At 39.6% G+C, this 19,556-nt stretch overlaps 2 protein-coding genes across 2 annotated transcripts; one reads left to right on the top strand and one right to left on the bottom strand.

Annotated features, from left to right (window-relative positions):
- Positions 1-2,807: 2,807 nt before the first annotated feature.
- On the bottom strand, positions 2,808-19,374 carry LOC125583839 (pectin acetylesterase 7-like). The gene is made up of 13 exons (XM_048751367.1): positions 19,139-19,374; positions 5,582-5,694; positions 5,375-5,457; positions 4,997-5,126; positions 4,807-4,886; positions 4,599-4,685; positions 4,391-4,515; positions 4,149-4,209; positions 3,994-4,047; positions 3,814-3,891; positions 3,627-3,732; positions 3,233-3,378; positions 2,808-3,104 (listed from the first exon to the last, which is right to left on the bottom strand). Exons 2-13 carry the CDS (start codon positions 5,691-5,693, stop codon positions 2,991-2,993), a joined length of 1,176 nt encoding a protein of 391 aa, XP_048607324.1. The 5' UTR covers position 5,694; positions 19,139-19,374; the 3' UTR covers positions 2,808-2,990.
- LOC125583238 lies at positions 12,687-14,132 on the top strand. The gene is made up of 2 exons (XM_048749874.1): positions 12,687-13,193; positions 13,296-14,132. Exons 1-2 carry the CDS (start codon positions 12,687-12,689, stop codon positions 14,130-14,132), a joined length of 1,344 nt encoding a protein of 447 aa, XP_048605831.1.
- Positions 19,375-19,556: the final 182 nt, after the last annotated feature.

A 19,556-nucleotide genomic window follows, 5' to 3' on the forward strand; every position in this document is an offset into this window, starting at 1 on the left:
CATCATTAGAATTACTCTTGTCCTTATTTTGTGGTTGCTACATGTGTGCGAGTGTGGTAATATGTTAAAATTTTCTTATATTTTCCTTTCCTTCCTGTCCTTGCTGTGCGTATAAATCCTTCAAGCTTATGATTACCTGCTTGTAACATTGTTCTTATATTGTATTTTCTGACATATCTGAGTTTTAAGCTTATTAACCTCGACATAGATATGCAAATGATTATTCAACTCATCGTTATCTGTTCCTTGCGAGGCTTAAGATTATTTTCTCACTATTATACTTTATATAGGAGCAAAAAGTGGTGACTATTTTCAGTGCACCAAACTATTGTTACCGTTGTGGGAACATGGCTTGGATTCTTGAGGTTGATGACTGCAGGAACCACACCTTCATTCAGATCTTGCGTTAAAGCTCGTATGCCTTCTCTGACAACGAAATTAGTGTAGAGAAAAAAATTAACGAAAGTAAAAAACTGTGATTGCAGTTTGAACTAGTGTTATGCAGTGCCGGTGAGTATGATGTTGTTATGATCTTTTATTATAATCTGTGAGCTTTCTTTTTTGGCTTCTAAAAGGGCACCACTTTGACACTTGGGTTTGTGTCATGGTCTTAAGTAGTCATGATATGGTACTAGTTCAGTAATTCTTTAGGTGCCATCTCTTTTATTAGGAGTTACTTATGGTCAAGGCTTTTATAATCAATATTGATGACATGACATCCGGTTTCCGTTTTATAATCATACATTAGCGACTTGCTTGAAGATATTTTCATTGATAAACTAATAGATTCTTTAATTTGCATATGTTAAAGTGATAAAAAAGATTGATGTTGGTTTTTCCACAGGTTCTTCTGTCGATATGTTCATTGCTGACAGATCCAAACCCTGGTGATCCTCTGGTTCCAGAAATTGCTCACACCTACAAGACAGACCGTGTCAAGTACGAGAACACTGCCGATCCTGGACCCAGAAGTATGCAATGGGATGATGATGATGGTCAATAATTATCGCACCAGTACATTGCGCATTGTTTAAGAATATGAGAAATAAGATTGAAAAAAACTGAGTGTGGCGTTTGCTTGGTTGCTTTATTGGTTCTATCATCTTAATCCATGTGTTGGTTGGGGTACATGAGCTTTATATTGAGACATTTTGAGAGCTTGCAATGCTTTAAAGCCAATAATTGGCTATTATGATTATGTTGAGTCGCTCTCTCTCTCTCTCTCTTGATAGTGTTGAATGAAGAATATAAGTGAGCTGCTTATTTGTCCTTTTTCAATCTGAAAGAAGGAAAGATGGAAACAAAAAACATTGACTAAAAGAAGGAAAGATGGAAACAAAAAACATTGAGTTTGGTGTTAAGCCACGAGTAAGTTCTGGAACTTTTAACCACAAAAAATCTTAAAAATTTACTTCTACTTATCGTTCATTGATGATAATAATGGAAGGATTCCCTCTTTGATTCACCATCTCATGACTGAACTCGGCATTAACGAGCATATGGTCGACTCCATAATCCTCACACACCATGATCTTGAGCTGCTCCAACAGAGCAGTAGTTTCTAATGTTACCATTCGACCACGCCTTTCTTTGTTTGCCAAGAAGCTCCAGTGATCACTGCAACTTGACATCCATACACCAGATTTAACAAATTAGAACCATGTTGTATTGATAGATAGAACAGATGGTTACGTCAATGAAGAAGAGAGAGAAAGACAAAGAACGAACGAGAGAAAATCGTGGGAGAGAAAATCGTGGGAGAGAAGATACTATGAGAGATTTAGGATAGATTTAATTTAGAATTAAGAAAAAGATATTTACGAAAAATATGAAAGTTTCCATATTTTCGTGATTTGCCTATAATATGTATTCTACGTATAGCAGAGCACTGAAGAGAGGATGAGAGGTTTATTCTTTGGTACGCGTATGATAAGGTAAAAGGCATGACAAGTTATGACACATAAAAACGAAAAGGTATTTCATAGAGCCGTGGTTATAAGTCGTAATAAAACTACATGTATACTAAAGACATCTTGCTATAATATTACCTGACGGAATCTAGCTAAGATAGAATATAGAAGAAAGTTTTGTTTGTATTTTATACCCAAGATAGATCTATGTATAATATTTAGAATCTGATTTCTATAGTAAGTAGATGGCTACAATGAGTATTATATTCATAGCTAGAACATAAAATAAAATATGATTCTACTATTTTAAAAAATATATATTTAAACATATAAATAGTTATACTAATGTTTCCAATGGTTTTTATATTTTTATATTTTAAAACTTATTTTACTATTTTTTTTTTCTATTAAAGAAGGTTAAAACATGTTCAAAATGTCCAAAAGTATCAAAAATTCTATTTGGACAAATAAAAATTGAAAGTGTCTATTTTTTTCAATTCTCTCATTTTTCTGATACGAAATAGTTTCTGAGATTTTTACTTTTTGTACAGTTAGTCTTGGATATAAATAAAAGAAACTGCGCCATTCTCTTGAGTCTTAACTCATCGACAAGAAGAAGATAGATATCTTGTTAGTTGAGCCGATCGTATTGCTCTGTTTTTTCTTTATTTTCCTATTTAATGTTCCGTAGCTAGCTTCTCCTGGAAGGTTCATCTATGTTTTGATTTAGGTTCTTAATGAAATACATCAGCAGTCTCCCGTCTTTTAGTAATTGATGGTTGTAACAGGTAACTTGATCAGTTTCGGAGATTACAAAGCAACAACTCTTATAATTCTTCCAGGCCTGGAACTGAATTAAACGAACACATGCTGAGATGAGTTGTTCACCAAAACGGATAAGTTGTAGACTTTTCACATTAAACTTCATTAATACAGGAAATAATAATCTTAAAATGAATGTAGAAATATACTCTTTTATTCAGTTTTAATGCAGTTGTATTAACCACCTCTTATTCCTCATCAGTGGTAATTTTTCTTATTAAAATAAAAAATGAACACTTTTGCCATATGGTTTGAGAACTATTCGTCAGTGGAGATTGCAGGACAAGTAGGGTTGCAAATCGGCGACGGGCAGTCTATCTTCTGAAATGCACTCCGGCCATAAAACCAGTTTCCCACTGCTTGTGAAATTTTCTGCAGAAAAAGAAAACATTAAAATAAGCCCTTTATCAAAAAAAAAAAAAAATTAAAATACGAAATTAAAATGATACGTAAGATTAGAACAAAAACGGTTACAAGTACTATTAATTATGTTTTATTACCGAATTGGCGACTTGGGGACCTTTGGCACCGGACCAAGAGGCGGCGCTTCCGCCTTGGCAATGAGCATGACACGAGTCCAAGAACAGTCCTCTGGACGGAGTAGAGTGAACCGGAGACAATGCACGCATCATCTGATCCCTAAACCCTGAGATGCTTAAACCAACCCGGTTTAGTCTAGTTATTACCAAGCCAAATCAACTTGTTTCAAACTGAACCGAAGCTTTTGAACCTAAATCATACCATATCGGTTCAAACTAGATTCGGTTTATAACAATGAACTACTTTTGTAAAGCAACTTAACTGAAACCAAGCTAAAATCTGGATTAAACAAATGTACTTGTTCACCCATTACAAACCGGAAAATGAATAATTCGTTTTGGTTGTGGAAATTACCTTGGACGGTTTTGAGCTGAGCGGCCGTACATTTCTTAAGATCATGCTTACAGTTCTTCCACTCCTTACGCTTATCAACAGCAGTTGGCGCCAAAACATTCTTGATCTGAAATATTTACCATACTAATTAAGGAATATATGTTTTGATCTTAATCTGTTGCTTATTATATAATGTAATGTACCAGACCTGCCAGGAATCGAAGGCGGCATTAATGACAAAGAGTGGTGTTCGCATGGAAGGAACAACGTTTTGCGGGAAGAAACACTGCAAACACGATAAAAAAGAACTCACTAACATATGTTGTTCCATGGATGTATGCAAAAGATAATGCCTGCCCGGTCAATGATGATAATTTATTATACGTACGAGTTCTGGTTTCATTTTTGATGTGCATGAAACAGGAAGACTCTTTGCAGATCCCTACAAAATGGTTTTAAGTTAGACAGACTTTATGATATCTCCTCATAATTTATTAATTTATTACAACTGTGAGATACTAAAAGATAAGAGAGAAATTGTACGTGGAGTGCGACGACTTTACTGTAATACGTTTGGATGTATGATCCTCCTGAGATATCCGTACTGTTTCATAAAATCAAATTAGATGATCCATAGTTCCATTAGTTGATGTCGATTAGATTATGATTTTAGACTCTACGTGTAGAAGATGAGCTATCCCGTTTGCAGTTTGGCTTTGGTTCGGTTTGTTTGTATTTTACGGTTTTTGTGGCGGTCCTTAACCATATAATGTAAGTTCACCTACCCGTGGATAAAGTAACCGGCGTCAGAAACACATTTGACTCTAGCAGTTGGGGGAAGTATGGCTCGGAAAGTGTCACAGTGTAGAATTGCAGCCAATGCTCCGGCTGAACAACCGGAGAGTATCGCCTGAAAAGTTTTATCAAACTCACTAAATTAATAAGATCTTTAATTTGATTTAAAAGAAAAGGATATGTCAAAATATATAATACATTTTGAGCGTTTTTCATTCCTTTAGCCATAAGATCATCAATCACTGCACGCCAAACTCGTGCACCTCGGAAGAATAGCTTATTCGCCTGATCAATATTTAATGTTGAATATGAAATTGATTATGACAATGAAAATTTAAGGTATTAAAAGATAAATTAAACAGACAAAATCATATTTATGGATATCTTAATTTAGTTGCTAAATTACCGGATTAACGGCTTCTACATTGCCGGTGAAAGATGATCCATCGCAATAACGTACTTTGATTCTATTCCAATTGTAAAAATCTGAAGAAATAAAAATGAAGTACAGATTTCAACACCATAGATTCATCAACTCTCTGAAAAAATAATCGTTTCAAAATTGATTTTTTTTTAAAAAAGAAACTAATTTAGACCTGGATTAGTGTTTTGTTTGCCGCCCAAGATACCGGAAAAGCCAAAGTCTTTGTTCATGAATTTCGACGAACCCTTCATTGTATTCTTACGCGCACTACATGAAGCTACGTCCGTACACCATCCGCCTCCCTATCGCATAACAACATTTCATTTACACACACCTAATTTAAATCGATTCAATTTAAATTAATTTATCTATATATTTTGAAAATTCCCACTTCCACTGAAATAAATTAATAAGCATTGGATCTGATTAGTAACGATCTCGCAGCAGTTCAGAACTACGACATAATTCAATCATTTAATTAGCCAGACATTATTAGTACAATACAAATAGTAATGATTCTTACTACTAATCGAAACCTATTCTTAGTTACCTCCATATGAACAATCCAGTTGTTAACCCCCGAACCAAACCCTTTGTCGAAATGATAAGCCGGAGCACTCCCATCTAAACACACTACAAAAACATCGGAAACACAACAACTATATATTCTCAAAAACATGATTAATCAATTATCCAAGGCAATTCAATGAAATTTATATGAATAAATACTTAACTCGTTATTAAAAAAACATAGTACCTGCTCCCTTGGCGACGGCGCTTTGAAGATAAGTGATGGGAACGGCTCCGGTTCCAATCACCACCACTGCCAAGACTAACAGACTCGACCAACATTGCTTAAGCTTCTCCATTCTATAATAATATTTTAAAAATATATAGACAACCTTGCAATTCAGTTAGAATTCTTATAACAATTTGTATTTTGTTCTTTTATATGAATTTAGCCTAGTTAATAGTATACTCAGAGGCACTTTGTGTCTTTTGTTTACGCTCAAAGACACATAGTGGATATGACACACATTGTTGGGACATGTGTCTTTGTGGTGGACAAAAAAACCCTCAGCTTGTTAACCAGCGTGAATGGGAAGAGGATGTTCCCTTTAAGAAACCAAACCAGATATCCCTTCTGGTTAGAATAAATGAAAGAAGCTAAAAAGTAAAAGTAGTTGTATGAGTTTTAGGGTCTCTTTCCTAGCCGTCAGATCATTTTTTAAAAGAGGATCTAATGGCTCAGAGAAGCCTTATTGGTTTGCCTCGTAATAAACAGATTCCGTAATAAATGCGCTTCCTTAAACGTCTCCCTGCTGTTGGTTTTCTTCGACTTTGAAGGTGAGAGATAAGGCGAGGAGAGATATACGAGATTGAACCGACAAAGGGAGCTTCTTTTGTAGTTCTTCCGCTGCAGAAGTCATGGTTAGTTGGTTGTTATAGTGGATCCATCTCGTTATCGTGTAGTTGCGTAGCTGTGGTTAGGGTTTGATTTTTTGAGATTTTATTATTTTGTCTCGATTTTAATTGGAAACCATTTACGTGTTTATGTAGATGGACGAGATGTGTATGGTGATGTGTGGAGCATGGGTATGTGGGTCCGACGGGAAATGGGAGTTTGTTGTGGACAAGACAAACATGGAGAGAATTATACCTGTCCATGAAGCGATGACCATACATGACCTAGAGGGTAGGGTGTTTGCTGAGTTCAAGAAGGCGGAAACTTCTTTCAATGTAGCGCTTAGCTACTGGCCACCGGACAGCAAGGCCCTTGCAACAGGAATTAAAACCCCCCAGTCCTCCTCACAAGCGATAGTGCGCTTAGGTACTTCTTTTCCCACATGAAAGTCAGTAGAACTTTGAATCTATTCGCAACTTTCGATAATGTGGGGTATGCTACGGCGGCTGCTGACTGTGATGGCTTTGAAACACCGAGATGCAGTACGAACCAGCGCAAAACTAGTGCAAAAAGAAAGGCGGTCGACCTCTCAAGCGTTGGTTCTAAAACCAACTTTATTAACTTTGATGATTTTCAGCTTGTTGAGGAGGTTGAGAAATTTGAAGAGCGGTTGAGGTCCGAAAGTAACCGAACTGGTGGAGGTGATTGTAGTGGATGGAGCGACTGTATCGACAGTGACTATAGTGGGCCGGAAGAGATTGATGAAAGGGATGTTAGGCCTAGGGGTTACGACGTTGAGTTCTGGGAACCACTAATTGTTAGTGATAAGGGAGGGAGCAACTCTGTTGAGGTTGTGTTCAACGACAAAGAGGCCAACGGGGTTGCGAAGGTGGAGGAGGGGAGCAGAAGTGATAGGACCTATTCTAATAGTACTTTTGATCGTATGGTCCATCCAGTTTGGGAAAGCAGCGGTGGTGGGAGCAATGCGAAGGGTGAGAATCCTATGGATGACTTCGCGTGGATGGCTAAGACAAGTTTAGGTGGACGGAACACTCGTGGTCAAGAGCCCGGTGGCCGGGAGAGAAGCAACCATAATCTGGACGATGTCGATGACGAAGAGTTTGATATTCCGCCTCTTTATGATGACACAGTTTACAAAGCCGCCGAGATCCCAGGGTTGGATGACGAAGAGGCTGATGGGGTTGTCCATGTTGGGAAGGTGTATGGTAGTAAAGTCAACTGTCATATTGCTTTGGCAATTTATGCGATCAAAAAGCAGTTCCAGTTCCAACAGACGCGAACCAAGGTAGACTCGTTTGTGTGCGAGTGCCCCGATGCGCGTTGTGACTGGAGAGTCACAGCTCATGAGATAAGGGGCTGCGGTTACTATGAAATTAGGAAAGCTCAGCTAGATCATTCTTGTCCAATCGAGAGTAGGAATGTGTATAGTAGTTGGGGGACTGCTAAGGTTATCGCTGCGGTGTACAAGGCAAAATTCAAAGAGCCTTCGAAAGGCCCAAAGGTGGTTGAAATCCAGAGGCTATTGATGGATGATATTAGGATATCGGCATCTTACATGAAGTGTTACAGAGCCAAAGAGAAAGCTGTCTTTGAGCTGAGGGGACCAGATGACGACTCTTATATGAAGCTTGCTGAGTATCTGTATATGCTGAAACTTGCTAATCCCAGGACTGTAGCTGATATCGAGACAGAGGTTGACGACAAAGGGGTGGAGCGGTTCCTTTACATGTTTTTGGCTTTCGGGGCATCTATTAAGGGGTTCCAGAAGCTGAGTGGGAAGTACAAGGGTGTGTTGCTTACTGCTAGTGGTCAGGATGGGAATTTTCAAATCTTTCCTTTGGCATTTGCAATAGTAGACAGTGAGGATACTGAGGCTTGGACTTGGTTCCTGCAAAAGGTTGAGAGGCTTTTGGCGGATTCTAGCAACCTTGCTATTATATCTGACATGACCACTTCAATTGCCAACGCGGTCAGCTGTGTGTATCCACAAGCCCACCATGGTTTCTGTATCGTCCATTTAGCCAGGAACGTGATTGCTCGGTACTTCAGCAAGGGGTTAGCGAGGTTGGTGACGGCTGCTGCGACTGCACATAGGTTGAGGGATTACAAGAAATTCTGTGACAAGATCAGGACGTCAAACAACACATGTGGGATCTATTTGGGGAAGATAGGGACGGCACATTGGTCTAGAGCGTACTTTGGGGGTCAGAGGTATAATATAATGACTAGTAACATAGCTGAGCAGCATAACAATGCATTGGTGGAGGGTAGAGCGTCACCAATAATTGAGTTGGTGATGTTCATACAAGGGATGATGATTCGGTGGTTCAGTGCAAGACGTAAGAAGACCAATAAGCATGGGGGCTTGATGACCATAGAAGTCGATAAAGTGATGACGAAGAGCATGGCGCTAGTGAGGGGCAGCAAAGTGAACTCAATTTCTAGCTGGAGCTGCCAAGTGGTTGGGAAGTTTGGTGGTCATGAGAGTGTTCAGTTGGAGCAGAAGAAGTGTACTTGGAAGTACTTTGACAACATGAAGATACCCTGTGGGCACGCCATGATCGTAGCCGACAACATATGGCTCACTTATGAGACGATGGTAGGACATTGGTACAAGACGGTGGCGTGGAGGGAAACCTATGCTGATGTTATTAGGCCAATTGGCGACCTTAGGGACGAAGATATTCCCGAGGATGTTAAGAATAAGATGTTAATGCCACCATTGACTAAGAGGCCACCAGGAAGGCGTAGGACCAAACGATTCCCCTCGACAGGGGAGATGCCGGTAGATTGGGTTTTGGAAATTGTGATTTCGATAATTTATGGTTTGTGAATGTCCATGTGTGTGCTAATAGGTGTTTTTTTATGCATGCTCCTAAGAAAGAGTGTGCCTAATAAGTGCGGGAGGTGCAAGGTGGAAGGACACAACCGGACTAATTGCACTGTTCCGATATGATTGGAGATTTAGTGCTCTATAATGGAAGACTTTTTGTGAACGGGTATTGTAACGAGGTGTGGGGAGAATTATTTTGTGTACTGAACCTGTGTAACCTCAAGGAGTAATTGTTTTGGTATTTTTGTAATAGAGATGTTAATGCCACCGATGGTGTGAGCAAGAACCATTTGGGTATGATTTATGAATCAATTGTATGGATGCTTAGTTATGGATTGGTTACCCGTGGTTAGAGTGCATAGTTTGGTTGCACATGGTTAGAGTGTTAGTTTAATTTGGAAACAAAGTATGTTGTTTGTGGCATCCATGTTGGTTTGGTTAGTATGTTGGTAATTGTAATGTTTTCTGGTTTAGTTATTGACTGTAGTTTTTGAAGCTAGAAATGTAGATTACAATATGAGATGTTAGGGGGTGTGTTGCGACGAAAGGTTGGTGTGGTAAGCGAGACAGTGGTCAGGGTGCAGGTAATATGTTGGAAGGTGTTGATGTGGGCAGACAAGAGTATTAGTTTTTTGTTGTGTTACTCTAAATGGAGAGCCGAAGTTTTGTATTTTGTGGCAACATGGGTGTTGGTGTTGATATGACGTACTTGGGTTGTTGTTATAGGGTTGTGGTCAGTTTCGCCACAGTCAGTGAGAAGGGAGATGCTGCAATGATTTTTTCAAACGTGTGGGGACACTCATGTTTAGGGTGTGGTTGTGGTGTAAGTTTTGTTTAGGATATGGTTGTGGATTACATGCTAGTGGCTGGGCTGTTGGGTGTTGTGGCTACATGGGTGTTGGTGTTGATATGATGGAGCTGGGTTGTGGTTAGGGAGGTTGTGGTTTGTTTCACCACAGGTAGTAGGAGATGCTGAATTAATTATTTTAAACGTGTGGGGACCCTCGTGTTTAGGGTGTGCTGGGGTGTAAGGTTTGTGTTGGTTATGGTTATGGATTTCATGTATGTGGTTGGATTGTTTATTAGAAAAAGCTTCATGTGTGTTAGTGCTAATATCACGAGCTTGGGTTGGGGTCAGGGGGGTTGTGGTCAGTTTCGCCATAGTCAGGGTGAAGGAGATGATTTTGATATACTTGTGGGGACACTCTTGTTTAGGGTGTGGCTGTTGTGTTAGTGGTGTTTTGGTTTTTGTTATGGATGACATGTTTGTGGTTGGGGTGTTTAATACAAAAAGCTTCATGTGGTTTGGTGTTGAGATCACGAATTTGGGTAGTAGGCAGAGAGGTTGTGGTCAGTTGTCCTACAGTTAGTTTGAATGGAGATGCTGAAAGTTTTTTTTTAAACGTGTGGGAACCCTCGTGTTTAGCCGAAGGCTTGCTGTGGTCAGCGAGTATGTGGTCATGATAAATCAACTGTTGTGTGAAGGTAATCAGTTTCGCCAAAGTTAGGGTGAAGGGGATGCTGAAATGATTTAGATATACGTGTGGGGACACTCTTGTTTAGGGTGTGGTTGTGGTGTTAGTGGTGTTTTGGTTTTGGTTATGGATGACATGATTTTGGACGACATGTTTATGGTTGGGTTGTTTATTGAAGATAGCTTCGACGAAGGCCTGCTGTGGTTAGCGAGTATGTGGTCATGATGAAACACTCTGATGTGTGAAGGTAATCTGTTAGTATGGGTTGATTTGCGTGGGAAGTTGGCAATGTCTGATACAAGATTGGGCAGAGCAATAACTAATTTTTTTCATAGTTCATGAGTAGCCAAGTTTACAACAAGTTTTTGGGATCTGGACCCAGAAACAGATCTAAACCTTAGATCTAATACACTCTAAAACCTCAACAATCTCGCTGATATCCTTCTTCATGTCAAGAAGATTCTCTAATCTTTGTAAACGCTGGAGAACCGCGAAGAACGTGGCGAACGAAGGCTAGAATGTTCGGCCTAGAGTAAATATTCAGACGGTGTCGGGGTAATCTATCAGTGGCGAAAAGCCTCTCGGGGAAACGGGTATCAACCGCGTTATCTGCATAGTATAAAGAAAAATGGAAAATTTTAGGGTTTGTTCAAAGCCGATAGAATCAATTAGTTTATATGTGGGAATAGGGAATCAAGACGTTTGAGAAGCGGGATCTAACATTCCATTTGGAGTTTATCGGTTAATCGCTCGCACTGCAAATATCGAGAACTTCTGGGTCGAGAGACGGAGTGAGAGATGATGATATCGCAAAACAGAGAACCGAATTCGGTGAGGAGATTAAGCAAATCAAAGAGACAAGGGTTTGGGGAGGTATGATTTGGTTCCAATTTCATATTATGCTTTTTTTATCAAGAAGATGTCGCCGGAGAGAAATTAGGGTTCATCGGGTTTGAAGAGGATTAACAAGAAACGTAAAAAGGGGAAAATGTAAGGTAAGCGAAGGGTTTGTAAAAGGTAAAAAATAATGAATCGGTTTGGTTTTGGTTAACTGGATTGGTCTCGTTGGGAGAGTTTTCTATCTAACTAAAGATTTCTCTTTGTTGTGGGTTATATTAGTAAACCTAGCTTAAGAAAGTGTGTTGTGGCATAATGTGTTTCTGAGTGAAATTGTAAACACAAAATGTGTCTATGAAGGTAAAAATTTTATTAAAATATTAACTAAAATTTGTATCGATCATATACATTTGGATTGATATAATCAATAAATTTGAATCAACCATAAATATTTCAACCGGAAGATTATAGTTATTATCTTCACATTCATACCCAAAAAAAAAGATTATGGTTATAATATGGTATAACATTTGGATTGATCCACATAAAACATGAACCTCCTCGTCCAAGAACAACTCTGATCAGGATCATCGACAAAGAAGTAAGGAACAAACTCAGTGCAATGAGAAAAAAAAGAGATTATAGCTATGATCTTGTGCTCACAGAATGGTTTTGCCACTAGACCGTTAGCTAGCTTAAACCAAAAAGACAAGTTCAATCGCTGTTTTATATTTATTTGATTCAATTATTAGCTACTAGCTGTACAGAAAAATATGTTTTTGGGTTTGAATTAATTTTACATTCTATTCAAAAAAAACATTTGGATTTATATAATCAATAAATTTGTATTGATCATATATATTATGTGGTAATGCGATATGTGTTCAATTATTCTACTATTCTACAATCTAGATGGAAATAAACTACATTGTCAAAGTCAAAATTCTCGGATTTTTTCTCTCTAGGCGCATGTTAGCTGGCTCCCTCTTTTGGGCCTTTTTCCCCAACTTCTAATAATCTTCTTAGATTTGTGGGGCCTTTGTACTAAAAACACGTTTCCTTTAAAGAAAGTTAACCACTTTATTGGCTCTATTACGGTTTTATCTTCAGATCTTCAAGATAAGATTGTGTTTGCTCATCTTTTCAAAGATCATTTACTCTTGTGTTTCAAAAGTTTCTGTTTGGCTAAAGATTTCAAGAGGGTTCAGTTGGAAAGTTTGCTTTTTAAGTTTGAAAGAAGGGAGAGTTTAGTTGTGTGGGGTTTGCGAAGGTTCTAATTTCGAAAAAGAAGATGTCTGAGATCCTCGATAAGGCACTGAAGCATCTGTCGATTGAGGAGGAGGATGAACCGTTTGTGCTTCCTGACAGGCCAGAATTCTACGCTACAGAGAGAAACTCTATGAGCCTTATCGGTCGTCTTCTAAACCCTCATTGTCAAAAGATGGGGGACCTTATTCTTGATATGCCAAGGAAATGGCAGCTCTACAATAGAGTGAGAGGAGTGGCTCTGTCAAAAGAGAGATTTCAGTTTATCTTTAAGCATGAGCATGACTTAATTGATATTCTGAACAGAGGAGTCCACACGTTCGAAAACTGGTCGATTGTGTTAGATCGATGGATGGAGAAACCACCTGAAGACTATCTCAAGTTTATTATGGTGTGGGTCCAAATGAGAAACATTCCGGTGAACCATTATACCCCTGAAACCATTGAGGCGTTGGGGGAGTTTGCTGGCCATGTGGTTGAGGTTCCTTTCGACCCGGAGAAGGCACAGGTCAAACATTATGTAAGAGTACAGGTTCGTTTTGACGTCTCAAAGCCACTGAGAAGATAAAAAAAACTTACTTTACCTGGAGGGGAGGTTGTCAACATTCTGTATGATTATGAACGCATCCAAAAGAGATGTTACACTTGTCAAAGATTAACGCATGAGCAATCAATGTGCCCTTGGCGTAAAGTTGATAAGGAGGCTACGGTGGGAGTTTCCTGCTCTTCGGGGGAAAGCAAGAATACTGAAGTGCTGAACTTGCTTGAGGAATCTGACCCGCTCTTTGGAGTCCTCTCTAGCAAACACCTCGGTCTTGAACCTGTTTCAGGTCGGCCCAAGATTGCAAAGGAGGTTATGGATGGTATGAGACAGTACCTGCAGGTTGATGAGGGGCCAGAAAAGATGGCGAGAGTAGAAAGAGTCAAGAAATCCCTTGAGGATTTGGAGAATGATCCTTTAGGGCAGAAAGTCTTTCTTCGGTTGGAATCAGCTCCGATCCTGTCCTCATCTCTTGATAAAGGAAAAGGTGCAGTTTTTGACTTCAGCTCTCAAGCGGAGCCTCAACCAAGACAAGAAAAGCTTATGGCTAGCGCTATTGCGGCGGGCTCCAAGATCCTTCAGTCTGGAAAGGTGGTTTCTCCTGATCCGGCTGCTAAGGAGTATGAGGTCTATGCTCAGTCCGGTTTTCTTGTGCAGGGTTCAACGGGTTATAGTGTAGGTATCTCTGATACTAGCATTTCCGGGACTCTTCTAAAGAAACCTAAACAACGTAAAAGACCTGGAACCTATTCGAGGAAAGCAACAGGGAAAAGGGTAGTGAAAGCTGAGGCTGGAGGTATCGTACGGGTGGGAGAAGGAGTGATCTCAGACGGCAAGAGAAAAGCACATGATGATGTCGAGCCATCTAAAAGCTCTGCAAGGTTTAAGAAACCATTGGTGGTCCCGAGTGAGGGACCGTCCAATATTTAAATGACTATGCTGAGCTGGAACTGCCATGGACTGGGCCGTGCAAAGGACCTGGTGATTCCAAGACTACGGGAGATACGTCAAGAATATTTCCCGGATATTTTGTTTTTGATGGAGACGAAGCATAGTCGTGATGATTTGGTGGATGTGCAAACTTGGCTTGGCTACGATAGGATCATGACTGTCAATCCTATTGGGTACAGCGGAGGTCTAGCCTTGATGTGGAAGAATTCTGTAAATATCGGGTTTAAGTTTGTAGACAAGAATCTTGTAGATTTCGGTGTGAAGTTTGGCAAAGAATCTTTCTTTGTGTCGTGTGTCTACGGTGAACCAATCCAAGGTAATAGAGCAAAGGTGTGGGAAAGGTTATCTAGGATTGGGGCACATAGAAAAGAGCCATGGTGTATTATGGGGGATTTCAATGAGATAAGAAACAATGGAGAGAAAATTGGTGGTCCGCGCAGAGGTGAAGCTTCTTTTCAGGATTTTAATGATATGCTAGACATCGGAGAAATGGTGGAACTTCAGAGCTGTGGTGACAACCTGACTTGGGGAGGTAAGCGTGGAGATTCATGGATAAGATCGAGACTAGATAGGTGTTTTGGTAACAAGAAATGGATGCAACTCTTTCCAGCTTCTAACCAAGCATTTCTGGACAAACGAGGGTCAGATCACAGACCAGTTCTTGTGAGGCTCGTCTCTTCATCTGAGCCTTTTAGAGGTAGTTTCAGATTTGATAGAAGGTTCCTTAACAATCCAGGGGTCAAAGATGAGATCAAGAAGGTTTGGCTAACAAATCACTCCCTCTTTGAGGCCAAGATTTCCGATAAACTTAAAAGATGCAGGAAGGCTCTGAGCAAATGGAAAAAAAAGGAAAACCTAAACTCCAGAGATAAGATCAAACAGATTCAAGTGGCTTTAGAGGCTGAACAGTCTTCAAGTTTCCCTTTGGCCAGGAGAGTCAACTATCTGAAAGAGGAGCTGATCAAAGCTTACAAAGAGGAAGAGCTGTATTGGAAGCAGAAAAGTAAAGATCGATGGGCTGTTAAAGGTGATCTGAACACGAAGTACTACCATGAGTCGGTAAAGTCAACCAGAGCAAAGAACAGGATCATCAAACTGATGGACGAGAATGGGCAAGAACAGTTCTCTGAAGCGGCCAAGGCAGAAGTGGCCAATGATTATTTCAAGAATCTGTTCAGGTCCTCAAATGAGACAGACTTCAGTGAACTCTTTGATGGTTTCTCTCCTCGGGTGTCATTGGGGATGAATGAATTTTTAACAAGAGAGGTTACGAATGAGGAAGTCAGAGAAGCAGTTTTCGCTATCAAGCCTGGTAGTGCTCCCGGTCCTGACGGTATGACAGGCATGTTCTTCCAGAAATATTGGGACACGGTGGGAGTACAGGTTACTAAAGAAGTGCACCAATTTTTCCTCTCTGGAGTCTTCCCGGTTGACTGGAACTACACTCATCTCTGCCTTCTTCCAAAAACCCATGATCCAACCTTCATGACCGACCTTAGACCAATAAGCTTGTGTTCAGTCTTGTACAAGATTATTTCGAAGATTATGGTCAGCAGATTGAAGCCTTTCTTACCTGATATTGTCTCTCCCACGCAGTCAGCCTTTGTCGAGGAAAGGCTCATATCTGATAACATCCTAATAGCTCATGAGATGATTCATGCCCTGAAGACGAATGACAAAGTGGCCAAAGAGTTCATAGCCATCAAATCCGACATGTCAAAAGCCTATGACAGAGTCGAGTGGAGTTACCTGAGAGCGCTTCTTAATGCGTTGGGCTTTGATGGGGTTTGGATCGAGAGAGCTATGTTCTGTGTCACCACGGTAACATACTCCACCTTGATTAATGATCAACCGTTTGGATGCATTCAACCTGAGAGGGGATTAAGGCAAGGGGATCCTCTTTCTCCCTTCTTGTTTGTCCTATGTACGGAAGGCCTTATCCACATGATTGAACAAGCGGTGGGACAAGGAAAGCTGCAAGGTATCCAATTTTCAGAGGAAGGTCCAATGATCCACCACATGTTGTTTGCTGATGACAGCCTGATGTTGTGTAAGGCGTCTCTTAGCCAAGTATCCGAGTTGATGAAGATCCTTCAAGTCTATGAGAAAGCCACAGGACAGAAAGTCAACCTTGACAAATCAGCTATCACTTTCGGAGCCAAGATTGATGAGATATCGAAGCAATTTCTTAAAGACCTCACAGGGATAGTGAAAGAAGGAGGGACGGGGTCTTATTTGGGCTTGCCGGAATGCTTCAGTAGATCAAAAACTGAGATGCTTGCTTACATCTACGACAGGCTCAAGGACAGACTCTCTTGCTATTTTGTCAAATTACTGTCGCACGGAGGGAAGGAGGTTCTTATTAAGGCAGTGGCCATGGCAATGCCGGTCTATGCGATGTCCTGCTTCAAACTAACCAAGAAGTCGTGTGAGAATTTAACTAAAGCTATGGCTGACTTCTGGTGGAACTCTATGGAGCACAAAAGGAAGATTCATTGGCTCAGTTGGACGAAAATGTCTCTGGCTAAAGAACAGGGGGTTCTTGGATTCAAAGATATTCAGTTGTTCAATCAATCCTTGCTAGCCAAGCAAGCTTGGAGAATCCTAAACTATTCGGAATCGCTTTTTGCTAGACTGTTCAAAAGTAGATACTTTGAGAATGGAAATTTCCTCTCTGCTGGTAACGGACCGCGGCCATCCTACGGTTGGCGAAGCATCCAGTTTGGCAAGGAACTGCTACAACAAGGCATTAGAAAACGGTTGGGGAATGGAAAATCCATCTCGGTGTGGGTAGATGAATGGATAGAAGGTGAAGTGAGAAGAAGGCCTCTAATGAAGAATATTTTTGTTGATCTAATGCTCAAGGTTAATGATCTCATCGATGCTAATAACAACTGTTGGAAGGTGGAGACCCTCAGAGAGTTGTTTTTTGAGGAGGATGTTGACAGAATCATCAAGATGAAGATTGTGTCCAATCACGATGATTTCTGGGTATGGGTTCATAACAAGAATGGCAGTTATTCAGTGAAGTCGGGGTATTGGTTCATTAATAGGCTGAGGAAAAGCGAATTAGTTAGAGAGGCTGAGGCAAGACCTTCCCTAAATGATCTTAAGGGAGCAGTGTGGAAGATCAAAACAGCTCCAAAGATTAAAACTTTCTTCTGGAAAGCTTTAAGCAATGCAATTCCAGTTGGGGAGCTGCTGGTACTGAAGGGTGTTAGATTGGATCCGTGTTGTCAAGCCTGTGGTTTCAATGATGAATCTATTAACCATATTTTGTTTGACTGCTCCATTGCTAGACAAATTTGGGCTTTAGCAAGTGTGCCATCACCTATGAACGGCTTCGATAAGGTATCTCACTTCTCCAACTTGCATTATGTTATGAGCCTGTTATCCAACAACAATGTGGCTGAGGAAATAAGGAATATGATCCCTTGGATAGTGTGGTATTTATGGAAAACTAGAAATGGGATCATCTTTGAAGGAAAGGCCTTTGTGGCACATGATGTGGTGAGTAAAATCTCGGAGGAAGCTGAGTTTTGGTGGATGGCGCAGAAGCTGGAGAAAGAGAGAGAAGAGGAGGAGAGGAAGAACAGAAAGATGGTGCAGAAGCGTTGGGAAAGACCCTGTGCAGGATGGTTAAAGTGCAACATTGGGGTTGATTTTGACAACCAAAATTCAAGAAGTGGAGGAGCTTGGGTGGTGAGAAACGAGATGGGCAAAGTGTTGTTACATAGTCGTCAAGTTTTTTGCAACATTGATTCTCTGGATGAAGCTAAATTTCAAGGTCTGCTATGGACCCTTGACAGTCTCTGTTCTCATCGTCTTAACAGGGTTATGATTGCAATCGATGATGACACTTTGACGAAAGTAATTTTAAGGCCAAAGGCATGGCCAAGCTTCAGAGCTCAATATATGGAGATTGAGAGAAGACTGAGAAGAATGGAATGGTGGAGGATGGTGAAAGAAGAAAGATCAACTAACAGGGGGGCTTTTCTTATAGCTCAGAGTGCAGCAAGGGGTGGTTTCATCCAATCGTATGTGGCAATTGGTGGCCCTTTTTGGCTGAGTCAGCTTTTTGAGAATGAGGAAGTTCTCTAGGTTATTAGCTGACTTTGGTCAGGCTTATGGTGGCCTATTTTGGGTACAAATGCTTTTGAATTTTGGTTGTTGGCTTGTAGTATAAAGCTTTGGTGTTTGTTTAGCTTCTGTGCTCGGAAGTATTATGAGTGTTTTCTTTATTTTTGTTTCATGGCCTTTGTTTAAGAACGTTGATGTGGTTGTTGATGTTGTTGACCGTTTTTAAATATAATAGATGACAAAAAAAAAAAAAAAAACTACATTGTCATTTACCAGAGAAAATAAATTTTGTTTGAAAAAACCAATAATATATCCCACTTGTTTTAATATTCCACTAATCCACACTTTTATACATCCAACATTCATGCGCATATTTTATTAAATAGATGTTCTGCTTTTTATTCTCAGAAAAACTTTATAGTAGTTATCGGTAATTATTATCTTTGATCAGAGTTTAATCCATTATTTCATATTTTATTCTAGAGACTATACATAAACCATTGGTGACCATTGTATTGCTTTAGTCCCTTTTGTTAACAACATTTCCGTTGCTAGTATTAGCCTATTACGTGTTGTCATTTTGAGATTTCACACCATATTGTCTCTCACTGCGGAAGATAATTAAACATTAGAGAACCTCGATCACATCAATTACCAAAATAACTTCCGATCACATCAAGTGATAAGAAACTTTGTTTAATTTGCAGGCTTCTTGATGCATAAATGGGTTATGTGATAACTAACAAGACAGAACCAAATATATCAACTTTATTTATATTTATAACAACGTAATTAATTCCATGAAATGATAATGGTCTGTGAATAGATCAAATTGCAGAACTATAAAACCAAAGAAGGATAAAATAAATTCAAATAAAAAAGGAATCCACAAATATGAAGCTTACCTTATGAAATGGAGTCCTTCAACTTCTTCTTTGATTAGAAAGAGTTTTTTTTCATAAAAAAAAAGCTCTTTGGTTTATGAATGGATACAGAGGAAGATGAAAGAGATAGATTTAAAAGTCCATGGAAGCCAGCCATTGTTGTCGTTTTCATTATATAAGTAGATCCACATGTTACAACTTTTTAATTTGCTTTTGTTTATACTTTTGCTTTAATTTGCATAAAGGTTTTTCTTTGTATGACACAATTGTGAATGGCATAGCGTGCGTGTCAGTAGATTCGCCAGGTTAATCCAGCGTCAAGAAACTACCCTGTATATTAAATTAATAGCTAATCCTCTTTTACTATTATTATTTTAATATTATCAGAATTGATAGATCAGTGTAATTTCTAAGTAAATTCAGAGAATATGTGAAGATT

This window comes from Brassica napus, chromosome C3 (assembly GCF_020379485.1).
Source record: "Brassica napus cultivar Da-Ae chromosome C3, Da-Ae, whole genome shotgun sequence".
Classification (NCBI taxonomy): domain Eukaryota; kingdom Viridiplantae; phylum Streptophyta; class Magnoliopsida; order Brassicales; family Brassicaceae; genus Brassica; species Brassica napus.

Bases quoted from the DNA above. Each gene is read 5' to 3' on its own strand.
- LOC125583238 (XM_048749874.1), top strand. From the start codon at position 12,687: ATGTCTGAGATCCTCGATAAGGCACTGAAGCATCTGTCGATTGAGGAG. The intron at 13,194-13,295 runs GTTCGTTTTGAC...CGCATCCAAAAG, and splicing joins AACATTATGTAAGAGTACAG to AGATGTTACACTTGTCAAAG.
- LOC125583839 (XM_048751367.1), bottom strand. From the start codon at position 5,693: ATGGAGAAGCTTAAGCAATGTTGGTCGAGTCTGTTAGTCTTGGCAGTG. The intron at 4,686-4,806 runs GTAATTTAGCAA...AATATTGATCAG, and splicing joins ATGTAGAAGCCGTTAATCCG to GCGAATAAGCTATTCTTCCG. The intron at 3,105-3,232 runs GTAATAAAACAT...CTTTTTCTGCAG, and splicing joins GTCCCCAAGTCGCCAATTCG to AAAATTTCACAAGCAGTGGG.